The 16,717-nt window shown below is 41.7% G+C and overlaps 1 protein-coding gene across 1 annotated transcript in view; it reads left to right on the top strand.

Annotated features, from left to right (window-relative positions):
• LOC121200238 (microtubule-associated protein 4) overlaps positions 1-16,717 on the top strand; it is a 101,081-nt gene that overhangs the window by 22,297 nt on the left and 62,067 nt on the right. The window contains exons 2-3 of the mRNA XM_041065402.1: positions 576-764; positions 4,428-4,484. Of these exons, the coding sequence (XP_040921336.1) occupies positions 578-764; positions 4,428-4,484 (244 nt within the window). The 5' untranslated portion in view covers positions 576-577. The remainder of the gene's footprint in view (positions 1-575; positions 765-4,427; positions 4,485-16,717) is intronic.

The raw sequence follows: 16,717 nt of genomic DNA, 5'->3' as shown, positions 1-16,717 counted from the left end.
GGTTACTTATAGCCGTTGTTTCAGTTTCCTTTATGCGACTGTAATTCAGCATATAGTTAAGATTAGTGTTCGAGATTTCCCCATGATTTCGAAGTGATCACTTCCCAGAAATACTATTATAATATCTTTTCTTGAGATCTCCATTCCTAAGCTTTGCATTGCTGTCCTGCTGCTCTGATTTGGGTGTTGAAGTCTGCATGTTTGATTAAGAATGAAAAGTAATTGGACAAAACCATTGCAGGTGAAAAGTTGATCTAGTTACGAGATGCTTTATTGACAACAGTTGTGTCATTAAACTCATTAACAAGTGTTAAAAAGTCCTGGGATCCCTGAGGTATTTCTTCCTGAGACATGGGACCGGATGTTGGTGGGAATTTCTGGGACATGAACCGTAAAGCAGGAGATGAACAGTAAAGCTAAAACAGCTTAATACATCCCTTTTTATTTTCTTGATGTTTCACGAAGCACCTGCTTCTGTAACTTGTTTGGTTTAGAGTTGGACAGCATCGTTCCTCAAGTGCTAACGTGTTTGCTGTTCCCTTTGTTTATTCCTGTGTCCCTGTGTTTGTTCGCAGTCATGGCGGAGCTAGACCTGAGTCTGAGTGACGCGCTGACAGACAGCCCTCCCCAGCCGGGCCCCGAGAGCCTGGTGGAGCGGGACTTTGTGGCTCAGCTGGAGGCAGAGCCCTTCGACGATCAGGTCGGGGAGACGGTGGGAAAGACAGACTACATCCCCCTGCTGGACAACGATGACACTCGGGCAGGTGAGACTGACTTGATGCTGACAGTAGAGCACGGATGATGTAGATATTATTCAACATGACTACAAGCACAGTAATGCGAGGCACTGAGGCTGCTGGACAGTGCTGACTGTGCTGGAAAGTGCCATTCAATACTGAGGAGATCAGGTTCTCTAAAGCTGAGATTCCTGCTTTCAGCCCAAAACAACGGAGGTGACTTGTCATTTAATCTAGTTTGAATATAAAAATATTGCTCAATGAAGCTTCAAATAAGAGCTAAACTAAAATCCCTGTATTCATTTTGCAGAAGGGAGTCTTGTCTTTTGATTGAAATTTTCCTGAATGACATTGTATTTTTGTCTGCAAACTCTGAATTTGATTACATCTACATTCTCTTAACCGGGATGAGAATGTGTGTTATGTAACGTGAACTGCAGCTGCTCCTAAATGACTGATAGTATCAGGCACCGCTGGACACTGGCTGCCATTTTGGATCTGCTGGGGTGTCATTCAGCCACAGGGTAGATAGTAGCCCGAAGATGAGCAGAGCTGCAGTCACTGCTTTGAAAACCGCAGCTGGAAACAGGAAGTTGTGTTGCCGCGCTGAACGGTTACAGTGCAAATACTCCACCTGCCTCCAGTGCAAGGTTTTAGCTTCAAGGTCTACACATATGATAACCTGCCCCGCTACCACTATCCAAGGCCCTTCATGGAAACAAGAATGTGTCCTTGACCGACCTGCCAGGCTAAATAAGTGTGGGTCATGGGCTTTGGATGCCATTGTGTTATCAGCTACATATTACACACATCATGTCACAGTGCAGCGAGGGCAACATGGAAGAAGTAATACAGTAATAGTAATGGATGAGTGTCACGTTTCGTCTTTGCTCATTTACTTTTAAAAAGCAGTCGCGCCAGTTTTCAGGGCTTTTTCTGCATTCGATGTGTTTTCAGTTCACAAAGAAAGTTCAGAGCCAACACGTTCTGTTTTGCCTTTGTTGTGTAGCATCGGAAACCAGTGTTACAGCTGGTGTGTGTGTGTGTGTGTGTGTGTGTAGCTGTCCTGAGTTCATTCACAGGTTTTTCTGTGCATTTAGGAAATATGGTGGTGGTTTCATGGTTTTATACTGTAGGCAAAGAAAGTCTGGGGGCTCTCTTAGGGATCAGGAATTAGTGTGAAATGCCTCTTTTATCTTGTTAAATACGATAAACTTTTGAAAGAGCCACAGCAGAGTTATTGATTGTGTTCCTCTGTATTTGTATTTTACTATAGGCCTGCTGTATAAAGATCAGTAAGTAAAATTGATTTGGTTTTCAAACATGACCTTGTACAGAATGTGAAGCAGAACAGAACCAAGCTGTAATAAAACTAGTAAAACAAACCAGGCGACCTTCCATCCTTATTTGCAATGTTAAATAGAGTTAATGCTGCCTTTTATACCAGAAGAACCAGAATAACTCTGGGTTTGGATGGAAATTTTGGTTGTTTGCATACTGGCTCTGTGCAGGCGTTTTCCAGACTCACCGTGTGTGCTGGTTAAGTGATAACTGCTGCAGTTAACCAGCTGTAGCCAGTTCCTGTTGAAACAGAACATTATTTAGCACACAGCCTCCCATGACTGTAGTATTGATACATTTGGCCAAACATCAAAATATGATATCAAAGACACTGAACAATCTACTAACAAGAAATTAAACAGCTGGTATCACTGAGGATAGAATTATAGTGGCACTTCACCTTTCACAGGTCAGTAAAATATCAACATGATGTCTGTATATTTTTCTGAAAATGGGTCGAACGCTGTTTGGTTTCCAGTCAGTTTTTTTTGTTTGTTATTTTTATTACATGAGCATCTGTTCTGTATCATATTATATGAGCATCATTTGTTGCTCAACATTTACTGCAGTGAGCCTGGATGTTGAATCTTTTTTTTAAACTGCCCAGTTGATTAGTTTTACCGCGCAGCAGTAAAGTGTTGCTGAGACAGAGACAAAAAAAAAAAAAACTTCCAGAAAGGTAGATGGAAAGATAAGTAAACAGATAGATAAACAGTGGATGGATCAAATAAACAGCTGAGCTCATAACCAGATAAAAGGAAGTGACAGTGAACCGAGGATGACTCAGCTCTTGGGCCTGTTTTTGGTTACACAGACACTTTGGTCAGACAGTCAGACTGTGTGTGGGCACTCGTCAGTGGCAGCCGGCTGCAGGACGGGCCGTGGGTGGTGTTGCCAGTGATCAACTGTGGCACGCTGTGTGCATTTGGACAAATGCTGACATGCTGACACGCTGCGTGCCAAACAGCAGGGCTACGCAGTCCACAATTTATTGTCCTCTGTCAGCAGGAGAGCTAGACGGAGGAGGCACAGATTTGTTTTTTTTTTTTTTTTTTTAATCAGAGGTGCTGTTTTTGTGTCCTGATGCACATGTAATGTTCACTCCTGATGCCTGAAAGTGTGTTTGATGAGAGTCCTGCTCTCTTTGTATTTGTGTCCTGTGTGCTAATTTGTGTGGACACAAATGAATCATACATGCTGTGTGTATGTCTGTGTTGCATGCCTGTCTGTGGTTTGGGATCTTTGCATGACTGCGCTTACATGCCGGGCTGTAATGTTAGTATGTGTGTGTGTGTATACCGCACGCATGTGTACACATGTACTGCAGAATCACTGCAGAATGGTCAGTTTTGCAGCCTTGCTGTTGTCTGCAGTCTGTGGTCCTGTGGCCTGTATCATGAAGCAAGAGTAGTGAGCAAACATGCATGTAAACAATGCAATGCATTTAAAAAAAATCAGCTTATCAAATGTTTTATAAATAAGGATATTCATTGAACACGTGTTAGGTTTGTCAGGTAACCCAGAGCAATCCAGACCAAGCTCAACTTGCTTCGTGATACAGAATCCTTATCCTCTAAGGCTCACCAGTAGAGCGGGTTTTCCGCTAATCACAGGGTTGGTGGTTCAGTCCCTGGCCTGCCAAAGTGGCTTTGAGCAAGACGGTAAACCCTAAATTGCTCCCAGTGGTTTGACCAGCACCTTGCGTTGTTACTGTAGCTCACTGCCATCTGTGTGAGTGGTGAGTTTACGGGTGAACGAGAGACAAACTGTGAATCGCTTCGGATAAAAGCAGCCCATTTACCATTTACTACACTGTGCTCATGCATGTGTGTTTCTGCACATGCCTATGGATGTGTACGTGTGTTTGAGTCATTCGTGCCCTTGTATGTCAGAGCGTTGGTATGTTGATGCAGTATATGTGTTGTATAGCTTGTATGTGTGTGATGTGCCTGCTCTGCAGAGTTGAGCAATTCAGCAGTCAGATGTCACACAGCATCAGCTTCAGCATCCCACACTGACACCAGCTGATATGTGCTGCCCTCTGCCTTCCCATAGCCTGACCATAGCTCGCCTGTAGCACACCCACAGGCACGCAGCACACAACACCCGCCCCCCCCCCCCCCACTGCGCAACAACTATATTGAGGGGGGCCATTTAAAAAGCCTGATAGGTCAGGGTCAGTGGTTTCCATTTGAATACATACGCAGTCTGTCATATTTCCACATACAAACCAATACAATTTAGTTTGATTTTTTTTTTTTTTTTTTTAAATCTCGTCAGGCCATTAGCACTCAGATGGATAGTAATGTGTTTGCTTGTTTTTGTGTGTATGTGTGTGTGTGCGCGCAGACACGGTTACTGCGTTGGAGAATGGAGAGCAAGAAGCTCATGGGGTACAAAAGCCCGGTAAGACACATCCCACAATTCCCTCTGCCGTCGGTCAGTCTGCTAAGGCCTCTACATCAACCTCATCCTCCAATCATGTCTTTCAACCTTTGTTTACTTCCTTCTTACTTCTTCATCTCACTTGGATTCTGTGTGTGTGTGTGTGTGTGTGTGTGTGCACAGCCTTATTAGTGGGATTTCAGAGCAGGACGTAAGCTGCTCTTATTGCTTTCAAGGTCCTCTTGAATACAAGGCTGCTGCTCTCGTAATTCTCAAAGCTGTTCAAAGTGAGGAGTTGAACTAAAGAGGATGTCCAAAAAAAAAAAAAAAAAAAAACAGGAATAAACTGACTTTTAAAGCCTTCTCCACACTGCCAGAAATATATTTCTTTTGGGAATATTCACTTTTCTTTGGCCTACAAGTAATCAGATAGAAATATTTGAGCTAAGAAAGTTGAATCAGTCTTTGAAGTACCCAGCAAATTTTACATCTTTTTGTAGAAAGTAAACTTCCCTAAATTATAAAATAAAAAAACCCTAAATTCCCTCAAAAAATACCAAATGCAGTGAAATAAAAAATAAATTTTCATTGTGTCTCACTAAGCCATTAGCTTGTGCGTTGTGGGAGAAAAATATTGTAGGAGGCGGGTGTCTGAAACTCAGACTCTGTTCTCTTAACTTCCATTTCATGGAGCCTTTATTGGTAGCTTTGACCCTGCCAGTACAATCTCACTTTTCTGGAAAACAAAAACTTTATTCATCAGTGAAATTTGACCCTACGACCACATAAAAATCATAGTAACCTTAAGTAAAAGTAGCAGGAAATTTGAGTATAACCTGCAAAAGTATTTTTTTTTGTTTTATCAAATGTTTCTGAATGTTCACTGTTAATTTGCAGAATAACTATAAAATATCAGCTACAGCTGTGAGCTGTCTTTAGACACCGACGCAGACCTCAGTCCTTAGGTGGACTGCATGTTTACCACAGTGCTCTTTTATCAGTAATGGAGGTGGGACCTCTCTGTCAGTGAAAGCTCAGGATAAGAGGCAAGAGAGTCAGTGGCGAAAAACTTAATTTGCAGTCAGTTGTGAAATGGAAATTGTTTAATTTGCATAATCAATTCATGAAAATCAATCTTAATCGAGAGAAGGAGATTTGTCAAATTGTTGCCCTGATAACATCAGAAGCGCTGCTTTTAATAAATGAAGCCACTGAAGCCCTTGTACTAAGCGCTCCTTTTGTTGCTTATTATGCGAATAAATTGTTCCAGTGTTATCTCATATCGGAGATAATTAGCTGCAGAGAAGAGATACAGCTCTAGAGAGGAATGCTTATTGGGTCTAATGAACAAATCCTCCATCTTCCCTTCTGGCTGTCTGTTTCTACTGAAATAGACTAAGAGAAGAGCTATTTCTGGTGGGTGTGGGTGTGTGTTTATACGTGTGGTCCATTTTGGAAATCAGCTTATTGGATTTTTTTTTTTCCTCCAGTAGTCTGGTCTCATTTTTTTCTCATATGTCAACCCCCATGATCCATACTTTCTCCTGTTTCGTCATCATGGTTTTGTCATCACGCAGTGGTTCCATTTGAAACTTCAGAGCTGTGCATGCCATTGGCAGGGAAAGGACTTTTTGCATGGGGGTATAAATTAGTCCGTGCACGCTCCTACACTGACAACACGCAGTTCCCACAGCTGCACATAAATGCAAAGTACAACATATTGTACCACAAGTTAAAAAGTTAGACCTCTAACACATTTGTAAATGGACCACACAGCAGGAGAGTGTGTGTATGTGAGAGAACCGTGATGCAGACAGAGATCCAGTCATCCAGTCAGACGACTTGCATTTTCTTTGGCATCTGTACAGGAATGCTACCTGCAGAATCACATATGAGTAACCAGGTTACAGATAATACTGAATGTGTGCAGGTGTGTCCTCGACTCGAGTCAGTGAGACGGCAGGTTTAACAAAAGAAAACCTGTAACATTAAACAATAAGGCACCCTGGTACCGTCACTGACGTCACAAGGCAGCCAATCCAGATGTTTGATCCTGGAAAGACAGCTGTCAGTCTCCCCACTGTGCACAATTAAAACACTGAAGGCTATATATATATAAAAAACCCAGTTGATTTCAGTTTCAGTTATATAACAGCACCAGTGACTGAAGCAAGGTTGTTCCTGCTTCTGTGATATTTAGCAGGTGAGCACACTTTCACAGTGCAGCTGTTAGATTGGTATTTTGTTAACTGCTTAACTCCTGCTACAGATTCACATTGACATCCTCTCTCTTGGTGTGGGCCGAAAAGTTTGCACTCAAAGTTTCATAATTAAGGAAATAAAAAAAGAAATATTGTACTATAAAACATGGCCAGGACAGCCATAAGTGAACGTCTCATACTACTAATGTAATTCAGTTGCATCAAAGACAGTAACCTGGTAATGTTATAATTGATGTTATAAATATACTTGAATTGCCCCCCCAGGGGGCAAATAAAGTTCTCTGATTGATTGATTGATTAATTATAATACATACAGAGATATAAATGACCAGGTTGTATTCTATAATATATCCTGAATATGGTTAAAACGTGTGAACATAAAGAGACTAATTTTGAGATTGAAGTTTCTCCCTAAATGTTGTGTTGGTGCCGATTTCACTGTTAACAAGAATGGAAGAGTTGTGTTGTGCATCTTTGAGTTCCTGCGTTATGTAACTCTCCTCCTCTCTGAGACTTCAGATATGATGAGTTTGTTCGTTAGCTGTTTTGTATGATTGTTATGGCATACTCTTCATCCCGTGCTCTACCTCACGAAAACTATGCGTGCAAGTGCATATGGTGTGAAACCAGCACCACAGGGATTGGCCCCCAGGAAATAGCGGTTTCAACAAGTGTTAGGATAGTGTTGCCAAAAAAAGATGTACCCCGCCGCCCTACGCAGAGCAGAGGAGAAAATTAAGCTTGTGAAATTTCAGATCGCTGAAATGAGTAAGTTAAGAGTACAGAAAAAATAATAGCAATGTCATAGCATTGTTGCATTATGGTGATGTGGTAACTGTCTCAGCCCTGTTTAGCAGGTTACCAACCCTTTTTCTGTCATTCTATATATTTCTTAAAAAGCAGCTATTGTCTGCTGAGGAATTAAACTGGCACTGAGCGAGGCTGTTTCTTTATTTCCCACTGGTTGCCAATCAATACCAATGCAATGTAGGAAGGTTAAAGCTGTCAAAGCTGCGCACTGCCATATTCATGTTCCTGTGTACCATATGTACCATTGAGATGGCTGAAAAGGCTTGGTGGGGATCGCTGCTGGTGACAGTGGGAGGAGTGATCTGCATGTAAATCAGACATCTGTGTTGGCATGTTCCCCCGCTTAGCTGTCTGGCTGTTTGCATGGCATGGGATAGCAGTGTGTTACCGTGGTTGTTGAATGTTGAATACTGTTGAATGAATGTTCAGTGTCCGTTGCTGGTCGATGTGTATCTCTGACTTCCCACACCAATGGTGATAGAAAAGTACAGTGTGAGGTGTGATGTAATGTTTTTTTTTCAGTGGACCTACTTAAGTAGACAGAGCATCTGGCTTTGTCTAGGAGCATTGGATCCATTCATCATTGTTATTCCAGCAGACCCCAGGGAGAGGATGCAGGACGCAGGCGGTAAAAGTAGTAACTGGGTCAGAGAATTGAGAGCGTAAGCTGAATCCTGACAGAGCAAATGCAGATCTCTGTGTGTGTGTGTGTGCTGTGATGCTGCATGTCACCTCTGCTGCATGACACTACTGCATGGCATGTAAAGATAAGTATACGGTTCAGAGTATCTTCCCAAATAGTTGACCAATATAAGATGATGAGCGCCGTTAAGTGTGGCGAACCACCTGCAGAATGAGAGACATCTGGCATTTCTCATGTTGGTCAATTATTTGACATTTGTTAGATGAGTTGGATTTTGTGACAGCCTGACTAACCTGCTTTCTTCCTTTTTTTCCCCTTATCCCTTCCTCTCATCCTACTTTTTTCTTCTTGACCCTCTGCATAAACACATTTTTTATATTTATGCCTTTATCTTCATTTCTCTGTTACGCTGCTTTTTATTATTTCCTCTCTCTCTCTCTCTGAATGAATCATCTTTTGTTGATGCACTTATGTTGCTTTTTCTACTCTTCCTAAATGCTGTCTACATCACTCTCTTACTCTACGTCCCTCTTCTCTCCCTTATTTTCATTTTTTCTCCCCCTTTCTCAATCCCCATGCTTCAGAGGACTAGACCCCGCCTCCATCACCATGCCGACTGTCAATCAGCTGTGCTTCCGCTTCTGTACACCTCTTCCCTCTCCCTGTGCAACCTTTACAGACAGACACACACACACACACGCACGCACACACAGACACACACACATACACTAACTACCCTAACCATGGCCTCTTTGATCCAGTATGAAGGAGAAAGGTTGAGGTAGTGGGCAAGAAACCACGTTAGACACACAGACACACACATACACACAGACAGACACACACACACACACAGCCATTCCATGCTGTCCTGACTTCAGTACACGCTGTTCCTCCAAATAATGTGTTGGCACACTGTGATTCACTCCGCTGGGCAAACTGGGTGTCTCTGACACACAACTGTGTTTGGACATACACACACACACACACAGTCACATTTGAAATTCAATTTGTATTTTTTTTTTTGTTTTTGTCTGTAGTTCTTTTTGGCCAGAAATTACAATATTTCCGCTGTGTCCAATGAAATGTTCTCTCCTTGTCCGTTTCTTTCTGATCACTTATTATTTGCAAATCAAGTGCGGTATGCTCGTCCAATATGAACAAAAAAAAACAAAACATAGAGATTCAGTTTATTTATTTATACATTAAAAAAAAATCTACTGTGGCATAAGCAAATAAATCAAAATTAATAGCATTTAATCACACTGAAGCAGACGCAGACAGTAAGTTCATACGCTTATGTCCTCACACACACACACACACGCACACACACACACACGCACACACACACACACACACTCTCAGAGGCACAGACACCATCCAGCAGCCAGCCCTTATCCTCCTGTCTGAACCCTTTCAAACTGAGCTGAGAGGGCTGCAAGCCTGATCCGTCAACACCCGGCAACCAGCACACACACACACAGACATACTCACATATTTACTCACCAAAGGACTATTTGTATTTTTGTCAAACGTTTATTTATTTATTTATTTATTTTATCCTGTAATGAAACGCTTTTGTCACCTTTCCCCAAAATGTCTAAGCCGTCGAACCAGGAATCTGTCTCTGCTTTGCACTATTTTCAGACTTTCTTTAACCAAATCGTAAAAACTAAATAGTAAATACAAAAGCCAGCCCTTCAGTGGACAATCATTAATGTAAAGAATGTAAGAGATGTCCCACTAGTCTTTGCGTTGTCTTTTGTTCCTTTCCACTGTTGATGAGCAGTACGTTTGCAGTTCGTTTGGTTCTTAGATTTTTATCTTTAAATGTTAAATGATTTATTTTATTAGCTTGCCTCCATGAGTCCTAACTAATAACATTTTGTGTTTGTTGTGTCTGTTGCTTTATTGTCTTGTAATAGAAGCAATAAATTCAGTCAGTTAATCCAACACTTCAATCAAACACAGTCCAAACTATTAGGACTTATTTTAGAGATAATAGGATACTGTTTGCCACAAGCGAGTGTAGCGAGCGTCAATAAGAAACGAATAACTGGGCCTCATTCACAAAATATGCATCAAACCTTCATCAAAACATATTGGTATTCTTGCGTCATTTTTTCATTTTACTTCTATGTGTGTTTTTGCTTTAAGATGATTAGAATCTGTAACTGAAAGTAGGAGGAGGTTTGTGAAAACTGCTGACAGAGAGTTTTATGGATTATCCAGAGAAAGTAGGGCTTTGTTTATGGAAAGACAGATAGGATTTTAGATTTTTTTTAAATCTTGTATTATTTATTTTTATTTATTCTTGACAGATAGATGAAAATCTTGACACATTATCTTTCTGAATAGTTAAACACAACCAAGAGGAAACTTGTGTGTGTGTGTGTGTGTGTGTGTGATTTGGGTTATTTGACCCTTTCAAAAAGAGTTGTGAATGAGGCCTAGTAAGGTTCTGTGGCATGCCAACAACACTAACATAAGACTGACAAATCATTGGCCAAATAGAATGAGAATGTGAAGAGTATAATTTGCACATGAACACACGTCACCTGAGGCTGTAAATGGACAGAGAGGGTCATGGAAGACCTCCAAGGAGATATTTTCAGGGGTCAGAGGTCAAGGTTAGCTACAGACACAACAACAACAGCTGAGCAGATTTTACACCCTGTAGTGTGATGCACTGTATATTGTGAATTTTTTACTGTCTTCATTTTTTTAGATGCATGACGGTTCCACCGAGGGTTAGATTCAGCCTCTTTGATTTGTTTGTTCCAAACAGTATCTATCTCAGTGTCTTTTTTTCTAGATGTGACTCTCACTGTCGTCTGCCTGCACCTTGTGCTAATAAACCAATATGTAACACACACTTACTTGGCTTTGGGTTTCTCTTTGTTCTTCTAACCAACTTGAACTAAACCACTTATCTAATGTCTAACTGCTGCTTTTTCCCTTCTCTTGGCTTCTTTCTACTCTCGTCCCTTGCAGCATTTTGTATTATGTGTGGTATTATTTCCTGTTTCAGATATTCTTATATCTCACCAGCTTTCTAAAGGAACAAGACGCTTAGTCATACTGGCTGTAACCTTTGGGGGCGGTGGATTTTTACAGTGTCAAGCTTAGAGATTAGTGTGTGCTGCAGGGAAGCGATTTTCTATTGCTTCTGAGGGATGTGTCTCTTTGGTTACAAAACACATTACTTTATTACTCTTTCCTTTTTTGGAAAGAGAACAAAAAGAAACCAGCAGCGTCTCTTGCCTTTCTAGTTATGGCTTAAAAGAAGAATTTTGCCTTCTCTGAAGAAGTTCTCCTGCTATCAGTGTTTTATAGCTTCTCTTTCAAAAATACTGGCTGACTCTCAGGAAGCACAGAGCACAGACACTCGTCTGCTTTTTCTATAGTTGTCGTTAAAGTGCATTTCATCATGCGCAGCTAAACTAAAGAAAACAAAGACAAAGTCCTCCATCCTGAACATGTGTTTGATTTGACATGACGTGACTTTGACATTTGCTGTTGCCTTTCAGAATGAGCAGCGTGAGCGTTTTATGATGTGACGTCCCTGATGTGAACAGTTTCTGATCATACTCCTCTGTGATTAAGGTTCAGCTCAATACTTGATAAAGGTTAAGGAAAGGTTGTGATGATGGCTAAAATAAACCAGCGTTGCTCTTTCGGAAGAGACATGGGCGAATAAATGGTGACGTACATGAGGCACGTGACTTAAATGTCACTCAAACTTCCACCAAAGAGACGAACACATCAGATCTGTATGGACCAATGACGAGGCTGTATTCTTTCTTAATTGAGTACATGAAATAGAGGCTAAGGCCATATTTCCATCACACTTCTCACAGAATTTTCCATTATGGATGGATCATGGGAACTCCAGCTCTTGTAATACATCCCATCTTTTAAGGCTTAGCTGGATCTCTTTTCAGCCTGGGTCAACTCACCTGCATCTTCTCTAGTGGTTTAATAGCATCTGACTGGAGAATTAGTCCCACAGACTTGTTACCTTAATGCGTCCAGCCTCTAATATTTGTAGAACCGTTGTGGATGGAAATGCACATTAATTTGCACTTTGGTTAGACACATTCTACATAAACTACTTTGTCCCCCGGGTCAAGTCATTTTAAAATTGCCAAGCATTTGATTACAGCTGCTCAAATATGACAGTTTGCTGCTTTTCTTTGTTTTATATCATTGTAACGTGAATATCTTTGATTTTGGTTTTGTTGCTTGGCCAAAACAAATAATCTGAAGGCTTCACCTTACTCTGCTCTAGAAAATTGTGATGGTATTATAGTCTGACTTGTAACATTTTATAGACGAAATGTTTAATAAAAACGTAATCAACAGAATAATTGGTAGTGAAGCTAATTGTGAGTTGAAGCCCCATTTAAATATACTTTGCTACTTTCTGACTTTGCTGAGTTGACTCCCAGCAAAGGTAGCTCTGAGATGAGCCGTATAGCTCAGGCTTTACCATCCCCTATACTGTAACCTCCAGAGATCACCCTGACCTGGGTAATGCTCTCTGTCAGCATGTGTGTCTTTGCATGTGAGAGTCTATATGGGGCAGCCTGTCCTACTTAGACTCACAGAGCTGTGGTGTGGGCGATGTCGGGAGAAAAAGAGGGGGAGATGAATTGAACAAGTCCTCTGTGTAAGCAGATGTGCTCTTCAGTGAAGGGATCAGCCCGTACCTTTCCGAGTGTACGCCACAAACACACTTACATATACGAACATCCCCACCCCAAGAGACCCTCATCCCGAACAGCTGTTCTTCTACATTACCCTTGAAGAGGGGGAAGAGGGTGAGTGAAGAAAGTTTCAAAAGATAATAACAGGATTTAAGAGACAGAAGGGGATGGAGACTCAAGGGGCTGTGTACATAAAGCACAGATAGCTCTCCAACACCAGTACAGTACAATATGTTCATCTGCCCATACACACAGTACTGTGCATCATCTGATGTGCATCATCAGCACAGGCTCATGGCTGCTGCATGCTTCATTCATTATTGATCTACTGTATAAAGGCGTTACATCATAGGCTAAAAGGGTAAATGTTTAAAACTTTGTAATTGGATCTTCAGGAGGCTTTGCAAATGGAACAGGAACTGCGATAGAAATATGTTTGGACTCCCCCTCTGGCCAGATTTCACATTATTTCAATGTGACTTCTGAGGATCTAACTTGTTTTCTTAACAATGAGCATTGCAGCCACAGTGAGGTATAATCCAGCCTGTAGACTCTGTCGTACCGCTGTTGCAGAAAGATTTCGGTCAGGTTTTTAAGCTTGTTTTAATTTCGTTCATTAACTTCGTGTGACTAAAACTCACACCAAGACAATTCGAAATACTGTATGAAGAAACTCGCCCTAGCCTGCTTTTCATTATGTCGCCTTCTTTATTTGACTGGAACACCATAACTCCCTACTTTTAGCAGAGCACATCACCATCTTGGTATAATTTGATAAACTCACGCTGTCAGCCTCTTTTACTGGAAGAAGTGATGTGGTAGAAATGCTGGATAAATCTCCTTTAAATATTCATGATGCAGTTTTAATCCCTGAGCGGGGAGAAAACCTAATTCCTCCCTCACTGATGCCTCCTCTGTAGACTGAAAGCTTTTCATCTGTGTGAGTGTTTCTCAAACGTGAAGGTGTGTGTGACCTGTCTTTGTGTGTGTCCTTATGTACATGTGTGTGTATGTTTTTGACATGACTGAGCAATTGTCTTCCTCTTTACTCTCATGTCAGACTATGGTGTGTGTGTGTGTGTGTGTGTCAGGCCTCAGACTTGCCTTTGAGCTTCACGTGAAATTCTCTGAATGGGAAACATCATCATGGGCAACTGGTGATTCTTCTCCTCTCTGCTGCTCTTTGAAGTGTGCACTTGTTCACTTCATCTGTTGATTTGACAGGTACTAACTGCACGATCCCTGCTGTTGGGAGATAAATGCAGTCCCCCCTGCTTAGCTCAGTAGAATGAACTGCGATCCATGACAGTGAGGAGCGCTGGAAAGCATGACAGCTGGGATGCAAATATGAGCGAACAAAATTTCGAGGCTAGTCAGAAAATCCGTCGCAGTAGCTCAACTCCTTCATCCCGCTAATAAAAACTAACAAACATAGACGTGAAGAAGGTCAAGAGAAAGTTAGGGTGGGATTAAAATAGCCACGCAGGGATTGCCTCAGTGTTAGTTTTCTCTTTCCAGACAGACAAACACAGGCTTGTTTTCAGGCTAGGACAAGGAGGTGTGGAAGACACAATGGCATAAAAGGCCGGGATTCAAAGAAAGGAAGCCAGGATGGAGGGAGAAGACGGTTTTCACAGGCAGCCGTGTGTGTCTGTGTGTGTGTTGTGTGTTAAAGATACCTGCAGGTCCTATCATCCATCTGCTTCATGCAGAAACATAAACCCACACACACTACAGAGACGTTGTCACATCCAATGCACCTTGCTTCTCTACCGCCTGTCAATGCACATCACCCTCTCACACAGTGAATTAGTACCATAACGGCATTAGCCTCCTGACTTCTCACCCTGCACAGCCTGGTCCCCTTCTCTGTCTTAGACAGCAGACAAACCTGGCATGCCTTCATTTAGAAAGACATTCGTAATCACGGCTGAAAAGAAAAAAGTAAACCAGCAATTAGCATTAGCAAAATGTCCCAAAAATGTTTTGTAGTTGTTAGTTGGTATAGATGAGCAATAGTCTTCCAATCAGATCTTTATAAATCGCTGAAAAAAATGTGTGATCTATCCTCTGCTTCATGAATTGTTTACATCAGTGCTCATATGCTGTACATCACTATTCACCAAAAGAGATACCTGGATATACTGTAGTTTTTGTAGATGTGGGTTGTATCGTCTGTGTGCTTTAAGTTCATGTGCCCCAACTGCTGAAGCAAAAGCTGAGCAGAAATTAAACGTTGGCTGGATTAACAAAGACTAGACCCAGCTTTGATCTTCTATAATAACTGGTCAGATCCCTACACACAGAGCCACTGGAGGAAGAACTTATATATAGTATTTAGCTGAGGCTGAATGCTTGGTGGTTAGGAAAGCCTTGAAGTATGTCAGAGTACGAGGGGAAACCCTTCAAGTTGTGGCTCGGTTAGCATCATATGGATGTCATTAAACAACATATTTAGCCTCAGAGGTGCTATAGGAGCCTCTTCTGATCCCTTCTCCAGATTTTATTTTCTCTTTCTCTCACCTGACCTCATCTAGCCTCATCTGATCTCTCTCTCTCTCTCTCTCTCATTCTCTCTTTTCACACTCAGCTTTTACTCTTTGTTATTAAATTAATTCTCTGTAGCATTTCTTTTCCATATTCTTGGAAGGAATGAGGAATATACAGGAATACAGTTTCCATTACCTGTACAAGGACATGGACCGGACCTGGGTCTAAAAAATAAATTACACTCTAAAGCTTCGTACATTCACACTCTTACAAAGTTCATAGATGGCAGTTGCAGGTAAAGGTGGAGACAAAGGGAACTACTGGCTGATTCAACCTGATTCGAGGTTCATGATTAATGCCCTGTTGTGGTTGAATCAACAGGACACTCTGGATGTTAGTCCTCATCAGGGTATAGTTCTCTGTCCTCTCGGTGAACCATCACCATGTGCCTGTAGTCCTGCAGTGGCCATGACCCAGCCAGTTCATCGTGTCTGTCCCAGCCTGAGGAGCTGAGGCTGAGGCAGAGGAGCAGGCCGAAGCTGGGGTCAGCTGGAGGACAACTGCAGGACTTCAGCCTATCCTGCCGGCTCATCCCAGATTAGACAGTTTTGTTAAAGCAAACCATAGGACGCCCATGTTGAATCTAGAATAGGAGTAGATTGAAAAACAGCCAGGTTTGGTATTTAGCTTAGATGGAAATAAGCTGTAATGATAATCAAATGAACCAAACTGATGGGGAAATTTTGATGAAGCCATCAGAAAGAACATCTCTTCTGCTTGTTCCTTAGGTTTCCTGTGGAGGAATAGAGTCACTTATAATGCCAACGTAAGAGCTGCCTGATATACATGTATACATGATGTGAGTTATGCCCTGGTTTCTTACAGATCCAAACTGGGCCATGACCTTATTTTCCAGAGGATGCCCATCTGATGAAAGAGCCAATATATATTCTCTCTCGCAGAGGAGGTTCAAGGAAAAGTGGCTCAACGGCTTCTTAAAACAGCCATGGTTAATGTGGTTTACTGCGCATCAGAGGTTACCCTTGTTTGCCACTGAACTACTAATGTGTCTCTTTTGTTTTTTTTTTCTTCTTTTTTTTTTTTTTGCTCCTGGTCCAATAGTAGTCCTGACCCAGCCAGTATGGTTCATCTATTCCATCTAGGAAAAATGGAGGGTGAGGCGGAGGATCACGCTGAGGCTGGGTCAGCCGGAGGACAGAGACTAGCCACAGAGTGTCAGCCATATGAGAGAACATGAGAATGGAGAACAAGCTGGGATACCTTAGGCTAGGCTTCAGCTGAGTGACGACCGTACAAGTTCAAAGTCCAGCTTAAGATGAACTATTTCACAGTTTAGAGTAATTGTATGTGCGTGTGTCGAAT

Source organism: Toxotes jaculatrix, chromosome 20 (assembly GCF_017976425.1).
Source record: "Toxotes jaculatrix isolate fToxJac2 chromosome 20, fToxJac2.pri, whole genome shotgun sequence".
NCBI lineage: Eukaryota > Metazoa > Chordata > Actinopteri > Toxotidae > Toxotes > Toxotes jaculatrix.
The sequence above is the reverse complement of the archived record's forward strand: the minus strand, read 5'-3'. Positions and strand labels throughout refer to the sequence as shown.